Raw genomic sequence first — 18,657 nt, 5'->3', positions numbered from 1 at the left:
CCTCAGAAATCACACACTAAGACATCTGCTACATTCTTTCGGTTATATGGGCTAATCTTGTGTGACTAATGTGGAGAGGACTCTACGAAAGAGGCAAGGATCATTGGGGCCATTTTAGAGACTGGCGACCACAACCAGTCACTAGGAAATGTAAACCAAACTATGTAATTTTACAGGGCTCCAGCCAAATTGATAAATATTAACTTTTTGGTTTTTTTAAGTAGGCTCCACACCCGATGCAGGGCTTGAACTCACAACCCTGAGATCAATGGCTGCATGCTCTATCAAATGAGCCATCCAGGTGTCCCAAATATTAAACACTTTTTAAGTGGGGATTGTATCAACAGCTTTTTTGTTTTAAGATTTTATTTATTTATTTGAGAGAGTGAGAGAGAGAGAGTGCACGTGAGCTGGGGGAGGAGCAGAGGGAGAGGGACAATCAGACTCCACACTGAGCACAGAGCCCCACATGGACCCTGAGATCATGGAGCCGAAATCAAGAGTTGGATGCTTAACTGACCAAGCCACCCAGGTGCCCTGAAGCAACAGCTTTTTAATGTAACTTGTAATTAATGTGTGTGTACATACACACTATTTAGGAATATACACACATATATATCTCATAACCCTTAATGATATATATTATACTCTAGGAATGAAAATTAAGTTACTTAATCTAATACATTGGAAATTAAAATTTTACATTTTATCTGTCAATGTACACAATTCTAAAAGTAAACCCTGAGAAGAGGAGCATAAATCAGTTTTCAGGGAAAGTTACATTACCAGCCAATCTTCTTACTGCTGTTCATAGGGGGTGTGGAGCTCGAGGAAGTTCTGCAGGAAATCTATGAAAGGAAATATCCAGGTCCCCGAACGTTCAGGCATTGCTATTCTTGGAGTACAATCTACTTGCCATCCTTGTTTTAACACACCTTTCACAAGCCCCTTTTGTAAGGAGTTCAAAACAGTTTACTGGGTCATTGATATTTTTTGTTTCCTGTTTGAAGTATCAGGGTATAAGCACATCTCCTTTTTTTTAATAATAATATTTTTTTATTATGTTATGTTAGTCACCATACAGTACATCCCTGGTTTTTGATGTAAAGTTCCATGATTCATTAGTTGCATATAACACCCAGTGCACCATGCAATATGTGCCCTCCTTACTACCCATCACCAGCCTATCCCAGTCCCCCACCCCCCTCCCCTCTGAAGCCCTCAGTTTGTTTCCCGGAGTCCATAGTCTCTCATGCTTCATTCCCCCTTCTGATTACCCCCCCTTTCTTTATCCCTTTCTTCTCCTACCGATCTTCCTACTTCTTATGTTCCATAAATGAGAGGAACCATATGATAATTGTCTTTCTCTGCTTGACTTATTTCACTTAGCATTACCTCCTCCAGTGCTGTCCATGTTGCAGCAAATGTTGGGTAATCGTTCTTTTTGATAGCTGAGTAATATTCCATTGAATATATGGACCACATCTTCTTAATCCAGTCATCTGTTGAAGGGCATCTCGGCTCCTTCCACGATTTAGCTATTGTGGACAGTGCTCCTATGAACATTGGCAAAAGAATGAAACTTGACCACTTTCTCACACCATACACAAAGATAAACTCCAGATGGATGAAAGACCTTGATGTGAGACAGGAATCCATCAAAATCCTAGAGGAGAGCATAGGCAGCAACCTTTATGACATTGGACACAGCAACCTTTTTTATGACACATCTCCAAAGGCAAGAGAAACAGAAGTTTAAATGAACTTGTGGGACTTCATCAAGATAAAAATCTTCTGCACAGCCAAGGAAACAGTCAAAAAAACTAAGAGGCAGCCCACGGAATGGGAGAAGATATTTACAAATGACACTACAGATAAAAGACTGGTATCCAAGATCTACAAAGAACTTCTCAAACTCAATACACAAGAAACGAATAAACAAATCATAAAATGGACAGAAGACATGAACAGACACTTGTCCAATGAAGACATACAAATGGCTAACAGAAACGTGAAAAAATGTTCAAAAGCACATCTCCTTTTGGTGTCTTTAAGTTCTTATGTAGTTGTCTGCTCGTTTGAGACCAATGGTGAGTACCCATGCTCCTACGCATTCCAGGAAAATGTCTCTTCCAGACTCTTTTGTCAAAAGGAAAAAATTCTCTTCAGTTAGAATTTGCATATCTTTATGCAGGTTATTCTTTTCCAAAGATAGCTCTCATTATTCATGACATTATATATACTGGGATGGGAGGGTAGTAATCCCTCAGTAGCAGCAGGGAACTTTCTTAAAGGAAAAAGTATTTCTCAGAAGTCTGTAGAAAATATCATGCTTAATATCAGTGGTCTACCAAGGGTGGGGCAGTGGGAGGGGCCTGCCCAAGGTGCAGGCAATTAGGGGGTGTACCACTGTAGAAATTTAAAAAACGATAGTAAAATGGACCAAAAGCCCAGCTACTTTTTATTTTTGGTTATAAACCAAAACTGTCCGTGATAAGGCACTCCTTTCTGAAAAAGCCTAAACATTTGTGGAGTTTTATTATTTGGAAACATTTTTTCTTCACATGTAACATTTTTGGAAACTTGGGGGGGGGGGAATTTGCCCATTCTTTTCACTCTCACTTCATCAGTGGAAAATGCTGCAAAGATGTAGTCACAAATGTAGGTACAGCCGTGAAAAATGTTCCCAGACAAGATGGGGTGCTCATTATTGAGCTGTGTGGGCACTAAAGAAATTTTGAAAAGCAAACTTCATTCTTTGAAGTTCTGTGTGATCAAAAAGAAAGTATGAGTGTAGGCGGATCGGCTCAGATTTATTGTCTCCTACGTGTAATTTTTCTTTTCCGAGTTATCTGGTTTTCCGGTGTGAAATCTTAGAGGTTGATTATACACAGAAATATTTGCAAGCAGCCAGGAATCAGCTTCAAACCATCTAAAGTGAAGTTGCAAGCCTTCAGATTGTTGCTTGAGGATTACCACATAGAGATGTGTACAAAAGGCCATTAACCATGCAACCAAGAAGCAGGGGGGAATGGTAAGAAAATAAACACTTGAATAGAAAAAAATTTATTTTTAAAGCACAGTAACAGAAATGACAAAAGATGTTGGTCTTACATTGGCCAAGTAAATCAAAAGGGCAATTTTGAGTGTCAATAATTTTCTTTAAGAACTAGACACTATTTCTAAAGGAAAGGGTCAAATAATGTCAAGTTTTGCTATCATTCAGCCATTTCTTCACAGTACACCATGGTAAAGGCAACCCACAGAGTGGGTGGAGATATTTGCAATGCTTATAACTGAGAATAACTTATATGTAAATTATATGTAAGAACTTGTGGGCAAAATGGGCAAAAGATTTAGTGAATTCACTAAAGAAAAAAACCCAGTGAAAATAAATATCAAAAGATGCTCAGTAAGGAATAGTAATTGGGGAGATGCAAAGTAAACTGCAATGAGAGATTGCTATACCTCCACCAATATGGCTAAATTTAAAAGTCTGACGGGACCAAGTGTTGGAGAGAATGTAAAGCAACAGCAACTCCCCTAAGTGGTGGGTGACACTCTGGGAAAAGTCTGCCCTGTGTACTAAAGCTGAAATTTGTATGCTTTATGATACAGCACTTTTACTCTTAGATATTATTCCCAGTTTAAATATATACACATTTACAATAAGTTATGTACAAAAAATACTCATAGCAGTGTTACTTATAATAACCCCAAACTGGAAACAACCCAAAAATCCAACAATAGAATGGATAAATAAATTGGGTTATAGTCATAAAATGGGATACCAGACGGCAATGAAAATGAACAAACTTTAGTTATAGGCAACGACAGTGGATTCTCACAAAAATAGTATTGACCAAAAGAGATCATACACAAAATAACCCATACCGCGTGATTCTGTTTACATGAAGTTCAAAAACAGAGGAAACTATAATGTCTAGACTACATACTGAGATGGTGGTAAGACTTTAAAGCAAAGAAAGCAAAGCAAAGATTACCAAGCCGGTCAGGAGAGTAGGGAAGTTGTGCTTGCCACGGGGAAGGGAGAGGGCAAGAAGAGTCCTAGCAATGATCTTTTTCTCCATCTGAATGGTGGTTAGATAGGTATTCGCTTTATAAGCATTCATTATACATTTGTATTTTAGATTTTTTTCTGTTATTTGCATCGTAACAAAAAACATTTTTTTGAACCTCCTTTCATCCTCAGCAGTGAAAACCCAGGCTATTACTACATGCCAAATTATCCCAAATAATAAGCCATAAAAATTTGTATGCTTTACACACATTAACCTATTTGCAGAGGATGTTACAATTTCCTTTCAAGCCCAATTTCAGAAATGCAAAGGTTTGCCAATGAGCCAACCAATTAACAGGTATCAAACTCCGGAGGTAATTGTACAAAATCAAAATTTGTAATAACCTATCTAGTAGCGGACTGTCTCCAGTCTCTCCTATATCTGAATTTTAATGGGTGATGAAAACTTTAGCCACTCCTGGGATTAAGTATGTTTTCTTTCCTCTGCAGTATAGTCTCATAGCATTATAGAAACCTATTTTCTAAATTTCCAGGTCTTTGCCAAACATACACTAAAACCAGAGTGGAAAAGATCAGTATCCCAAAATGGGGATGAGGAGAGCAACTGGATACATAAAAGAACATTAAAGATATTTTTTGAAACAAATTTTTGGTCTTATTTCTAGGAATTTATCCTGCAGATGTACAAGTTCTGTATATGTAATGTGTAAACAAAATACTCAGTGTAGATTGCCCTACTGCCCCAGCAGAGCCAGCGGAGGACGAAGCTCCTTCTGCACCCCTGGGGTCATGCTCCAGCCACTGTGCACTGGTGCTTCCCCCACCCTAAACCTGGAAGGCGGCTTGGGCGGCAGGTGGTTTTGTTACAGTTTCTTTGAAAATAACATTAGAAGTTTAAAAATAGTAGTAGCAGGAGTGGTACAGCATAAGAAAAGAAGTTCAAGTCTCAGAGGGCCTCCCGAAAGCAAAAGGAAGAAACCAGGGAAAGGATGAGACCCAACTACAGATCCAGAAGTGTTTTTCAAAGTCGGTCAGAGTCATCAGGCAGGAAACCCAGGAATTTGCATTTTAACAAGCACTGCTGGTGATTCTGATACACACTGAAGAACTGCACCTAAAATGTATACAAAGTAGATAGAAATCATCTTGAGCCTTCTGCTTTGGGAATTAAAGAGAATTGGCTGATAAAATTCAGGGGATTCAAAAGTGACTATATTGTCACGAAAGGTACAGAGCTCGGAGAATCCTTGAAAACTTGCTGGAGGATGTATAAATTGGAATCCTCAGTTGGGAGAGCAATTTGGCGTACCTAGTAAAGCTGAAGATGCATAGCTTCTGCACCCGAGGCGTATGATGCAGGGACACTCTTTGACGTGTCCCATCTAGTTTTCTGCAGCAGTCTTGTAATGAAGGGCAGATCCAGTTCTGTGGGTCTTGAAGCTTACAGAGTTTAGGACGTTCTTTTTAAGGAAAATAATACAGAACTACAAATATTAAGGTAAATATTTATGTAGAATGAGAGCAGTTACAAGAAATTTCTAGAACTCTGGAGATTCATGCCCCTCTCTTCTGAGTTCCTTTAGAAACCCTTCCTGATTGCTTCCCCTCCCATTTTTACAACTCCCAGCGGTACCCAGCACTGGGGGGGAGGGGCTGGGGAGAGGGAGATGCTGAGGGGTATGAGACTTATTTGCATACATGCAAATAAGGGGCTCTGAGTTTACCTTTCATTAGCTTCATGGTAAATCCACTGCTGTTTATTATAGAAAAACATTGAAAGCAGCCCAAATAACTATCAGAATGAGAATGAATGAATTGTGGTATATTCATACAACAGAATATTATAAAGAATGAGCTGCAGCTACATGGATATATGTGAAAAACTAAATTTGAGTTGCACAATAATTTGTAGATACCATTAACTTAAATTTTAAGACTATGCAAAACAATACAAGAGACTATAGATGTATGCATATTATATATACATATATATACGTGCACAGATTGTGTGTGTGTATATATATATATATATATAAAATTGTGCGTGTGTATAATTAAAGTATAAAAACATGGAAGGAAATGATAAACACTGAATTCTGGATAGTGGTTACCTCTATCCAGGAGGAAAAGAGGGAAATGGGATTGGAGAGAGGTATAAAGGAGGTCCATTTCCTGGAAGGAGGAAGATCTCAAGGAGATAGGACCAAATATTAAGATTTGATATGACAAACCCAGGTGTCAGCTACCAGGTTTTATTGCATTATTTCCGAAACTCTTCTATATGCAGGAAATAGTTCACATGTTTTACACACACACACACACACACACACACACACACACACACGAGTCTCTTGTACTGACCAGGGAAAGAAGATGCTCTAATTCTAGCAGCAGACCCGATTCCTCTATTTTAATATTTAATTTATATATTTTTGAGGTATATGTGAGTAAAATGCACAAATCTTAAGTTTACAGCTCCAGGAATGTTTGTCTATCTGATACTGGTAAGCCCACCAGGATTATGATATAGAACGTTGCCAACTCTCTTCCGCACGTACGATTCCCGCTTTCCTGGCTGATATTCATCCTCCGGCTTCAGCTTAGCGGTCACTTCCTCTACGAAAACTGCCTTACTCCCCCAGCACTTGGTTACTACTGCTCTTCTGTGTTTTTCTTTTAATTGATCATTTACTTGTCAGCTTTTCTTTCTAGATTATGAGCTGCTTTTCTGAAGGTTCCAAATGACACATGTGACTTCTTGTGCGGCTTTGTGCCTGTGCCTTTCCATTTTTCAAGTTAAATTGTACTCACCAACGTTAGCTTCTTCAGAGAAACCCAGGATCCTTTGCAATATTCAGAATCAAGACAGAAATCAAGAAAACTTGATTTGATGTAGTGCAAGATTCATGGAGTGTTTTGAACTTAGCACCAGACACACAGATGCTATAGTCAACTTTCAACTATATACATTTTTAATTACTGCTAATTTTTAGTTTCACCCACTGGTTTCCTTTGTCTTCATCATACTAGTAGGCACTGGTCCCCTGCTTAGAAATTAATTAACCCTTTGGCTTAGACAAGCTGTAGGTGAGAGAGTAAAGGAAGTCAGGATCACTGTGGTAAGGACCACAGTTCTTAAAATACACATTGAGGGGGAAAGGGTGGTGAAGGATGGCAAGACAGAAAAACAGCCTGGGAAAGAAGTGAGCCAATTGGTCACTTCTTTTCATCCCTTGGACAAGGTAGGCATAGTCAAAGGGGAGATTAGAATGGAGAAACACATTAATGCTGTGATCATCTTCTTCCCAGATTTTGTAGCCAATACACCAAAGCCATAGTTATTTTTTTTTTTGTTAAAGTCCCAAAGCTACGTAATTCTGAAGGTATTTGGACGTTTCCATATTTTTAAAATTTTATCTAAGTAATCACTAATACCCAATGTGGGGCTCGAACTCATGACCCCAAGATCAAGAGTTTATGATCCTAATAAGCCAGCCAGGTACCCCTCCACATTTCTTCTCAAAAGGTTCAAGAGGTGCTGGTATTTTTGTGAGAGATATTTTTTAGTCTGTCTTGAGAACAATTTTACAATTCTTCCAGACTATTTGCCCTCCTAGCAACCCTCTCTGCTCACCTTCCTGCAGGAAATACTCTTTCTTATATCCCAGCATTGCAAAATTTGATCCTCCTCAAAAAGTCAGTTTATTTCCTTCTCTACACTACCACTTCACTTGGCTCGTATATTTATGTGTACTTATAGGTTTATATTGCAATAATCTATTTTGTTGTCATTCCCCACGTCTAGACCATGAGCTTCTTGGTGGAAGGACCATGATTTTATTTCCCACCTTGAGACACTCTATAGCATAGTAGTTTAGTGCATGGAGCTGGATTTCTGAGTTTAAATCTCACATTTATAGGATGTATGTATAGCAAGTCACTTCATTTCTCTCTGCCCAAGTTCCTGTATCTGTAATATGGGCATAATAATAGCAGCAAGTTTAAGTTGTTAACCCTTACTTCTATCTTTTAATTAGATGGAAAACTTTTCATGATTGTCAGTGAATTACAGATATATATATATATATATATATATTTCTTTTTTTTTTTTTTTTTAATTTGGGAGGGGGTGGTGGATAAATTTAAAAGGGTCATTGTTTCCCGGTCAAACAAATGCAGATAACTGTGTTGGAAAAAAGATAGACTTGAAGATTCCAGCGGGCAATGGCCAACATTCCCTCCAGTCTCTCCGACATCTTCACGTTGTCTGTCATGCCTTCTCTGATTTGCAAAAACAAGGTCTCTTCAGTTAATCTTTAGTAGTCAGAGGGCTACCTTCTCCAGCAAGCTATCTCTGGCATCCCATGGTTAGGCTCCGCCAGGGAACTGATCCCTTTTATGCAGTTGTCCGTTTAGATTTCTGACACTACAAAACTGTGACTTGAGCAAAGATCTATGTTTTGCGCCTCTCAGTGTTCCTCTGCATCACCTCGAGGCTTTAGAAATGAAGACCTCTTAGGCCCCGCCCAGGTGTGCTCCCCATTTGCCCCAGCAATACGCCTACAGCAGGAATGCCTTAGCTCCGCCCCTTCTGAGCCTCTGGCCCGCTTCCTCCCCACTGCGCCCGCGCAGGCCTCTGGCCCGCCCCCTCCATAAACTGGAGTCACAAGTGCGCACGCTCCTTAACCTCCTCGTAGCGTGATGACGTTGACGGTGGCGTGTGACGTGTGGCGGCGGCGGCGCGTGTTTCAGCTGTGGGAGGTGGTCTGAGCCGTGGGTTTGGAAACTACGCGGGACCGTGCGGTGTCTCGGCCGGCTACCGCGCGTGGTTTTTTAGGCTTACGCCGCTAATTGTGTTGTCTCCGCTCCGCCCTGTCCGGGGAGAGGGAAGCGCAGGGAAGGTTCTGGGGGAAAGAACTAGAGCCCCTGAAGGGGAAGAGAGTAGCCGCGGGGGGAGGTGGGGCTTGGAGCGCCTGAGTGCAGGGCTGCAGCCCAGAATTGGGGAGCAGTCGAGAGGGGAGGTTCGCCATAGGCAAGGTCCGCACCCGCCTGGATCGGGGCTGGTCCCGAGGAGCGCCTGGGGCAGCCGAGCGATGTTTGGGGCCCGGTGCCTGGTCCGAGCCCTGCGCTCCTGTTCCTCCGCTCCCTGCCCGAGACACAAACCTTCAGCCAGACTGAGCGTGCGGGATGCTCTCGGGGCTCAGAACACGAATGGGGAGCGCGTTAAGGTCCAGGTTGGTGTATGGGAAGGGGGTGGCTTTTTCTTTTTAGTGACTTAAATGGCCCCTCCACGACTAGGCTTGCCTTGTCAGACAGTGACAGGCAGGGAAAGGAGAAAACGTAGGCAGTTGTGTGCGTTCACACTTTTTTCCTTTCCTTGCCTACCGTTACTTTTTGCAAAACTGTTGGGATGCCTGTGAAATCCTGGAACTATGCTCTTACGGTACCAGGACGTTACCTGTGAACTTGTTAGTCATACAGCAGAATAAACCTACGATTTTCCTTTATCCCTCATAATGAACATCCACAGTTAATAGGGCTGCCTCGAGCTAGCTCCTTAAGAGCTGACAGCGTGTCTTATCTGTCTAGGTATTCACACATGCCTAACAGTAAATACTTCTGCAACTAAACAGTGGCTTTTATTCAACTTTTAACCACCCCAAGGCCTAAGAATGGGGGTTTGCATATAATGTATGTTTAATAAATTAGGAGAAAGAGTAGAGTGTAGTTTGCAACTCTGGAGTCATGCTGCCTAGGTTCAAATATGCCACTTAGTGGCTTATTAGTTATGGGCATGTCTCTTACGTGTTCTGTACCTGTTTCCTTCTTATGGCAATGAAGCTAATAGTAGCCTCAATCTCATAGAGTCCGAAGATTAAGTGAGATGGTAGGTATTAAGACATTTAGAACACTGGCTCACAGTCAATAAATGCTAGCTGCTCTTATTTCTCTTGTTAATATTGTTTGCAACAGCTCCACATAGAAGATTTTCCCCTAAGGGAGTAGACCAAGTAAGGTGGTTTGACCGTTTCTTATAGGTTGTTGAAACACTGATGAAGTTATTTTTTTTTGTCCTTGGATATCCTTGATTTTTTTTAATAATAATTTTTTATTATGTTACGTTAGTAACCATACAGTATATTCTTAGTTTTTGATGTAATGTTCCATGATTCATTATTTGCATATAACACCCAGTGCACCATGCAATATGTGTCCTCCTTAATACCCATCACCGGCCTATCCCAATCCCCCACCCCCCTCCCCTCTGAAGCACTGTTTGTTTCTCAGAGTCCATAGACTCTCATGGTTCATTCCCCATTCTGTTTACCCCCCCTTCATTCTTTCCTTCCTTCTCCTACCAATCTTCCTATTTGTTATGTTCCATAAATGAGTGAAACCATATGATAATTGTCTTTCTCTGCTTGACTTATTTCACTTAGCATAATCTCCTCCAGACCCGTCCATGTTGCTGCAGATGTTGGCTAATCGTTCTTTCTTTTTTTTTTTTTTTTAAGATTTTATTTTATTTATTTGACAGAGATAGAGACAGCCAGCGAGAGAGGGAACACAAGCAGGGGGAGTGGGAGAGGAAGAAGCAGGCTCATAGCAGAGGAGCCTGATGTGGGGCTCGATCCCATAACGCCAGGATCACGCCCTGAGCCGAAGGCAGACGCCTAACCGCTGTGCCACCCAGGCGCCCCCTAATCGTTCTTTCTGATGGCTGAATAATATTCCATTGTATATATGGACAACATCTTAATCCAGTCATCTGTTGAAGGGCATCTCGGCTCCTTCCACAATTTAGCTATTGTGGACAATGCTGCTATGAACATTGGGGTGCATATGGCCCTTCTCTTCACTACGTCTCTATCTTTGGGATAAATACCCAGTATTGCAATTGCTGGATCATAGGGTAGCTCAATTTTTAACTTTTTAAGGGACCTCCACACTGTTTTCCGAAGCGGCTGTACCAACTTGCATTCCCACCAACAGTGTAAGAGGGATCCCCTTTCTCCACATCCTCTCCAACATTTGTTGTTTCCTGCCTTGTTAGTTTTTGCCATTCTGACTGGCGTAAGGTTGTATCTCAATGTGGTTTTGATTTGAATTTCCCTGATGGCTAATGATTTTGAACATTTTTTCATGTGTCTGTTAGCCATTTGTATGTCTTCATTGAAAAAGTGTCTGTTCATATCTTCTGCCCATTTTTTGATTTGATTATTTGTTTCCTGTGTATTGAGTTTGAGAAGTTCTTTGTAGATCTTGGATACTAGTCTTTTATCTGTAGTGTTATTTGCAAATATCTTCTCCCATTCGGATATCCTTGATTTTTAGCAGGATAGCCCCTCTGCATTTCTTTGGGTTTCATACTTTTTCCATGATACAAATCAAAACCTTTTCTATTCATTCATCTGTTCATTTGACATACATACTTTAATGATTCCTTCAGAGTGGTAATCTAGAAAACATTTAAAGATAAAAGCTACTGCTTAGGTTAGAGGCTTTCATTTTAGTGCTGTGCAGTCTAAGATAGTAGCTACCTGCCATTTGTGGCATTGAGCTCTTGAGATGAAGCTGGTCTAAATCAAAGGATAACTGTAAATGTAAAATACACACCAATTGTGGAGAACAAAATACCTCTATATATTTATATTGATTACATGTTGATATTTGGGGCATAATTGGGTTAACTAAAATATTAAAATTAATTTAACCTGTTTACTTTTAGTGTGACCACTAAAACATGCAAAATTACATTTATGGCTCACATTATGTTTTTGTGGGTCAGCCCTAGTCTAATGGTTAAGACTAGTATTTGGGGCAATGTGATTAGTATTGGTGATAGAGAAATTTGTGAGAAGATAGAAAGGGACGTCCTTAACTATGTGAGATCAAGGAAGACTTCTTATATTAAGTGACATTTCGCTTGAGTCCTGAAGGATATGAGTTCCTCAGGCAGAGGAACTGGGATGGGGTGGAGATAGCATTCTAGAGAAGTTTGGTAATAATGTGAACTTCGAACTAAGAACTGTATTTGAATTCTAGCTCTGCTATTTGGGAACTGATTTTAATTATTTAGAGAGAGTATCCTAACTTCTCTAAATATGTTCTTCATCTCTAATATTCACTGCATTAAGTTCTTGTAAGGAATAAGTAGTAAAATATTTATAAAGAGCTTAGAACAGAAGCACATTTTTAAACGGTGATTCACAATGTTACCTTTTACTAAAAAGTGAAAAGCAAGACAGTGGTGCTTTAGGAATTACTGTTGATTGAACGTGACCAAAGAGCAGCTGCCTTTGGGGAAGCATGGGGAGGTGAAACCAGAAAGACGGGCACACTCAATTGTGAAAGATCTTATATAGGAGTTGGAGGCAATCTATACTTTGTTCAGTGTAGCTCCAGAAAAATTTCAAGGTCTTTCTGGTAGACTTGGGTTCAAGTTCTGGCTTTACGTTAACCAGCAGTGTGAGCTTCGGCAAGTTGTTTTACTTCTTTGACCCCAGGTTCTTCACTTGTAAGACAAGTTATAATGATAATCCACAGAGCTGTTGTGAGGAAGGGATGAGATAGTATATGAAGAAGGTAGTAAAACACTTGTCACATAGTCGATTTTTAGTGCATAGTAGATATTCTTTCACTGAAAAACATTAGTGGACTGTCTATATGCGCTTGACAATGGCCTTCAAAGGCAACTAAAGCATGGTTCCTAAACTTTGGAAATATTATGGACATGCAAATAAGTAATAGAAGAGCTTTAATAGCGATTTCTGTAGGGCATGATGGGAACACAAAGAAAGGGTCAATACAGTTTTTCTAACTAGAATTATCTCCCTTTTCCCAAGCATGTCTGATAGTTAATCAAACACCATCAGTTGTTTCACAGTTGTTCAATGTCTGCTAGAATATATCCTTTTCTGTGCAAGTTAAATTTAAGTTGGATGTGGTCTGGGAGAGCTGTTTTTAGTAGTACTGGTCTACTAGAAGGCCTCTCGTTTGTACTCACACATACCTGTCATTTGAATTCAGTGTCCTTGAAAGCTTATGTACTACTTAATATATGTTCACAATGAAAAGCTTCTTGAAAACTTTGTGTGATACATTCTAAAGGGAAAAAAAAAATCTCATGAAGATGTTTCTAGTCTATAACTACATAATCTCCCTTCTGGGAATTTTATATAAAAGGAGGCAGGGGCCAAAATATGTGCCCTGTTATTTGTTGTGGTGGGGAAAAGGAGCAAGGGGCAGGAAGAAATACCTGGAATAGCCAATATTGGGGAAATTGATGATGTGAATTAGGCTCTTCACCTAATGGAATGTTAGGCATCTTTTCAGAATGGTGAGTTTTATTAACCAAACAAAAAGATGTAATGCCAGAGCTATATATCACTGCAATAAGAATCATATTGAGTTATATATGCTCAGGGGTGAGCTAAAAGTGATTGATTTGTTAAGACAGGATTGAGGACTTTTTTTTTCATTTAGTCTTATATGTGCGTGTGTAATGAAAATGTAAAATGTTTGTGTTTTAAACTCACATTTAGAAATTTCTTCATTAGGGATGGATTCGTTCAGTCCGATCCCAGAAGGATATCTTGTTCCTGCATATAAATGATGGATCGGCTTTGGAAAGCCTTCAGGTTGTAGCAGATTCAAGCTTTGACAGTAGGTGAGTTTTTTGGTTTTTTTTTTTTTTAACAAAAGAATCTTTTTTCTTTCATCTCTGCTCCCCAACACTCTAATCCAGTGTTCCTATTGCCATCTGAGTGATCTTTCTAAACAAACCTGCTTTTCAAAGCTTTGAGGCTCAAGTCCAAATATCTGGAATCAAGATCCTTCAAGCTCAGGCCTTTCCTTTCCTTTTTTTTTTTTTTTTTTTCCTCATTTTTTTTTCTATTTTTTTAATTTAAATTCAGTTAATTAACACGTAATGTGTTATTAGTTTCAGACATAGAGTTCAGTGATTTATCAGTCTTATATAACACCCAGCGCTCATTACATCATGTGCCCTCCTTAATGCCCATCACCCAGTTACCCCATCCCCCCTCCTCCAGCAACCCTCAGTTTGTTTCCTATGATTAAGAGTCTCTCTGGTTTGTCTCCGTCTCTGATTTTGTCTTGTTTTATTTTTCCCTCCCTTCCCCTATGCTCCTCTGTCTTTTCCTTAAATTTCACAAATGAGTGAAATCATGTAATTGTCTTTCTCTGATTGACTTATTTCACTTAGCATAATAGCCTCTAGTTCCAGCCATGTCATTGCAAATGGCAAAATTTCTTCTTTTTCTTTTTTTGGAGGCCTTTCTTTTTCTAACATCTTCATGTAATAATACCCCCTACCTATTCTTTGCTTCAGTCTCTCATTTATTTGCTACCCAAAGAAGGGTGAAACCTCTATTAAATTTTGAAATGTTCTGATAGCAAGTTTTGTTTTAAAATGAGGGTTCCACATAACGATAATCTTGTTTATGCTGGCTTTTTGTTACTTTAGAGAACTGGCTTTTGGAAGTTCTGTGGAAGTTCAAGGGCAGCTGGTAAAAAGTCCATCCAAAAAGCAAAATGTGGAACTGAAGGCAGAAAAAATTGAAGTTGTTGGAAATTGCGATGCCAAGGTATGCTTTCTAATACTTTAGTGGAGACTATTTAGGCTTAATGTAAAACATTAGCAGTCTGTTTTAAGTGTGATTATTGCGAAGATGGCAGTTAGAGCATGTTTCAGTTGGACTTCCCAGATAATTGGAACAGGCTATAGAGCCTGAGGAATGTAGAGAGTGTAGCAAAAAGTATGTAGATGGCTGAGTTTTATGAGTGAAAGTGAAGTATTAATCTGTGCATCTCTTTTGGACACCTGTCACAGTTGAAACTTGCCACTTTCATGAGGATGCCCAGTTAGCTGCAGTGACAGAGACGTACTGGGGCAGACCATGTTCTTAGGAAATCCCTGCCTAGAAATGACTTTTGCAGAATCTAGAACTGTGTTGTACCAGTATAGTAGCCATTAGCCACCTGTGGCTATTTAATATCAACTAATTTAATATTAAATCAATCAAAATTAGATAAAAAAAATCAGTTCGCAGTGACATTAGCCACATTTCAAGTGTTTGGTCATCACAGGCAGCTGCTGGCTACCATACTGGATAGCATGGATACAGAACATTTCCATTTATCACACAAAATTCTTTGGGACCGTACTGGAGTGCTTTAATGCTCGAGCTGAGCAAACATAAGAAATCCTACATTAAGACATGTATGGGGTGCCTGGCTGTCGTCGTCGGTTAAGCATCTAACTCTTGGTTTCAGCTCAGGTTGTGATCTCAGGGTCTTGAGATCAAGAACCCTGTCAGGCCCCCTGGTCAGCAGGGAGTCTGCTGGGGTGGGGGTGGGGGTTCTCTCTCCTCCCTCTGCCTCCACCTGCTGGTGTGCGCACGCTCATGCGCGCTCTCTCTCTCTTCCTCACTTCTTCTATCTCAGATAAATAAATCTTAAAAAAAAAGAGAGAGACATATTTATGCCTATTTTTGAAAGACTCTTTGTTACTAGCTTTTATTTATCACCTGATAAAGAGGTTAGAGGGTATAAAACCATAGGTTATCAATCCAGTTTCTGAATTAGAGAAAATGAGGCCCAGTCAGGTGACCTGACTTGCCCAAGGTTATATTGCTGACTAGTGCCACAGCTGAAATTGATGTCCCAGCCGTTTGACTCCCCTGTAGTTTTGCTATGCTTGTCTTCAAGTATTTAATGAACAAAAAATGAGGAAGTATAGGGAGATTTCCTCATTTTAATTCATTTTTATTTCTTTTGGATAATTGGAGGAAAATAAATATAAGGAAATAAGAGAGAAAATGGGCAACTTTTAAAAAAATGTCATTCTGAATAATTTTTAAAGAAATACTGATTGAAATACTAATAAATACTAATTGACATGTAAAATCTGGAATCAGGTTCTAAGATTTCTGAAAAGTAGACTGAAAATAATTTGGGACTCAGAGAGGAATTGGAGATGGTAAACATTTTTGGTTCTGCTTTTTTAGAGGAGTATAATGATTATTAAAATTTGTCATGTGTTTTACTCTTAAATTGTTCTCTCTTGGCTTCTCTCTTTGTCATTCACCTTCTCTCCCCCTTGATTTCAGGTTCATTTTAATGTATTCAGACATTAGAGAATTCTGATCCCCACGCAGTCTCCACACTCCTATTAGTGTGGTCATAATTTGACTTTAGTAGATGTGGTGCTTATCTCTATTATGAAATAAATTAGCATGTGCACTAAAAGAAATAGGTAAGACTAAATGGAATAAGCTAGCAGTTTGGCTTTTTTACTTAGTTTTTCTGTTACTAAAACTTTGGACTGAAGCTTTGTTTGTGTCTTCTTAATCTTGAAACATGAGGGGGACAGCATGTAATATTTCTACACAGAGTCATAATTTGAAATTTTTGTAAATATACACTACTCTGCCAGATGACAGAAAGCTGTTGACCCTCCCTCATGTTCTTAGACATGTTGAGAAACAGTGAAAAACAGTGCCAATTGATTATAAATGATTGTAGGCTTTCAAGACATTTGGGTGACTTTAAAATTGAACACCAGCTGTGTGTACACAGCTGTAGAAAACATAATCTTTAATATCTACAATATTCTGAACTCTTATGTGCCAAACAGTGGACTATTTTGCATAATTATATCCTAATCTCTCTATTTGTAAGTAGTGACTGATACAAGCTAATGGATGGAAACTTGATAAATAACAGATTAGCCTCAGTAATATTAACTTTGCCCAAGGTTCCACACCTAATAAGTAGTAGAGCTGGATTCAAACCCACATCTCTGATTCCACCTACCATTCTACTAATTTGGAATAAATGTGGACTATATTCATTTACATTAAGAAACAGAAAAGGAAAACATTTTAATTTTGTTCTGAGGCATTACTATTTAACAAGTGTCCTGGAAACTGCTATTATAGAACATTATCTTTTTTAGCTTTTATTTATTTTTTTTTATAATAGTTTTTTATTATGTTAGTCACCATACAGTATATCCTTAGTTTTTGATGTAGTGTTCCATGATTCATTATTTATGTATAACACCCAGTGCACCATGCAGTATGTGTCCTCCTTAATACCCATCACCGGCCTATCCCAGTCCCCCACTCCCCTCCCCTCTGAAGCCCTCAGTTTGTTTCCCAGACTCCATAGTCTTTCATGGTTCATTCCCCCTTCTGTTTACCCCCCTTCATTCTTTTTTTTTTTTAATTTTTTTTTTTTATTATATTATGTTAGTCACCATACAGTACATCCCTGGTTTCTGATGTAAAGTTCGATGATTCATTAGTTGCGTATAACACCCAGTGCACCATGCAATATGTGCCCTCCTTACTACCCATCACTGGTCTATCCCATTCCCCCACCCCCCTCCCCTCTGAAGCCCGCAGTTTGTTTCTCAGAGTCCATAGTCTCTCATGCTTCATTCCCCCTTCTGATTACCCCCCCTTTCTTTATCCCTTTCTTCCCCTACCGATCTTCCTAGTTCTTATGTTTTTTAGCTTTTAATTTGTTTCTTCCATTTATTGGCAGGCTTTCCCTTTTAAATATAAAGAGAGGCATCCTCTGGAGTATCTAAGACAGTATCCTCACCTTCGGTGTAGAACTAATGCTCTGGGTTCTATACTGAGGGTTCGCAGTGAAGCCACAGCTGCTATTCATTCTTTCTTTAAGGTAAGGTGCTTTGTGTGCTTTTAGCTGTTCTTTTTTTTTTTTTTTTTCGTAGCTGTTCTATCTTGTGAAGAAGTTAAATAATTGTAACCTTGGAGTATTATCCTGAAAGTTCTGTTAGTTACAACAGTTATTCCAAGCCCCCTGTATTTGTGTGGTACTTTTTTCTTTGGCTGATGTGAAATTGTCTCTTTATCACTGTTTTTGAGCAATCAGATTATGATGTGCCTTGGCACAGTATTTTTTGTTCCTTGTGTTTAGACCTTGTAGAGTTTCTTGGGTCTGTGTGTTTTAATTTGCATGAAGTTTTTCAGCCATTATTTCTTCAAATATTTTTTATGTTACCTCCCCTCTTTGGAGACATCAGTTTCCTATATATTAGGCCACTTAGTGATACCTCCATAGCTCACTGATGTTCTTTTCTTTTTTTAAATTCCTTTTTCCTTGTGTGTTTTTTTAGGGGGTAGTTCTATTGCTGTGTCTTCAAGCTTACTAATTTTTCCTTCTACAGTGACTGATTTGTTGTTATTCTTATCCAGTGCGTTTTTCATCTCACATGGTAGGTTTCATAACTAGATGTTTGATTTGGGCCTTTTTTTTTCCTGTGTGGAAAAAATATGGAATGCTTCACGAATTTGCGTGTCATCCTTGCACAGGGACCATGCTCATCTTCTCTGCATTGCTGCCGAAGCAAGCACGATTCGGACCTTTTTAAAAAAATATCTTCCATATCTCTACTTCACTTTTTGAACATGTACAATACAGTTTTAATAGAAACTATTTACAGTTGTAATAGCTGCTTAATAACTGTTTTATGTCCTTCTAACATGTCTGTTGATTATAAGTCCTTTTTGATTGATTTATTGCTTTTTTTAATTTGTATTTTATTTACATATTATTTG

The 18,657-nt window shown here is 39.1% G+C and overlaps 1 protein-coding gene and 1 pseudogene across 2 annotated transcripts in view; one reads left to right on the top strand and one right to left on the bottom strand.

Moving 5' to 3' along the window:
- Positions 1-8,754: 8,754 nt before the first annotated feature.
- NARS2 (asparaginyl-tRNA synthetase 2, mitochondrial) overlaps positions 8,755-18,657 on the top strand; it is a 131,877-nt gene continuing 121,974 nt past the window's right edge. For both annotated transcript variants that reach the window (XM_087868187.1, XM_045816181.2), the window contains exons 1-4: positions 8,755-9,276; positions 13,603-13,712; positions 14,532-14,652; positions 17,618-17,758. In XM_087868187.1, the coding sequence (XP_087724313.1) occupies positions 9,136-9,276; positions 13,603-13,712; positions 14,532-14,652; positions 17,618-17,758 (513 nt within the window). In that variant the 5' untranslated portion in view covers positions 8,755-9,135. The remainder of the gene's footprint in view (positions 9,277-13,602; positions 13,713-14,531; positions 14,653-17,617; positions 17,759-18,657) is intronic.
- LOC123804268 (U6 spliceosomal RNA) lies at positions 18,367-18,442 on the bottom strand (annotated as a pseudogene).

This window comes from Ursus americanus, chromosome 16 (assembly GCF_024610735.1).
Source record: "Ursus americanus isolate L20-20 chromosome 16, mUrsAme1.1.p, whole genome shotgun sequence".
NCBI lineage: Eukaryota > Metazoa > Chordata > Mammalia > Carnivora > Ursidae > Ursus > Ursus americanus.
The sequence above is the reverse complement of the archived record's forward strand: the minus strand, read 5'-3'. Positions and strand labels throughout refer to the sequence as shown.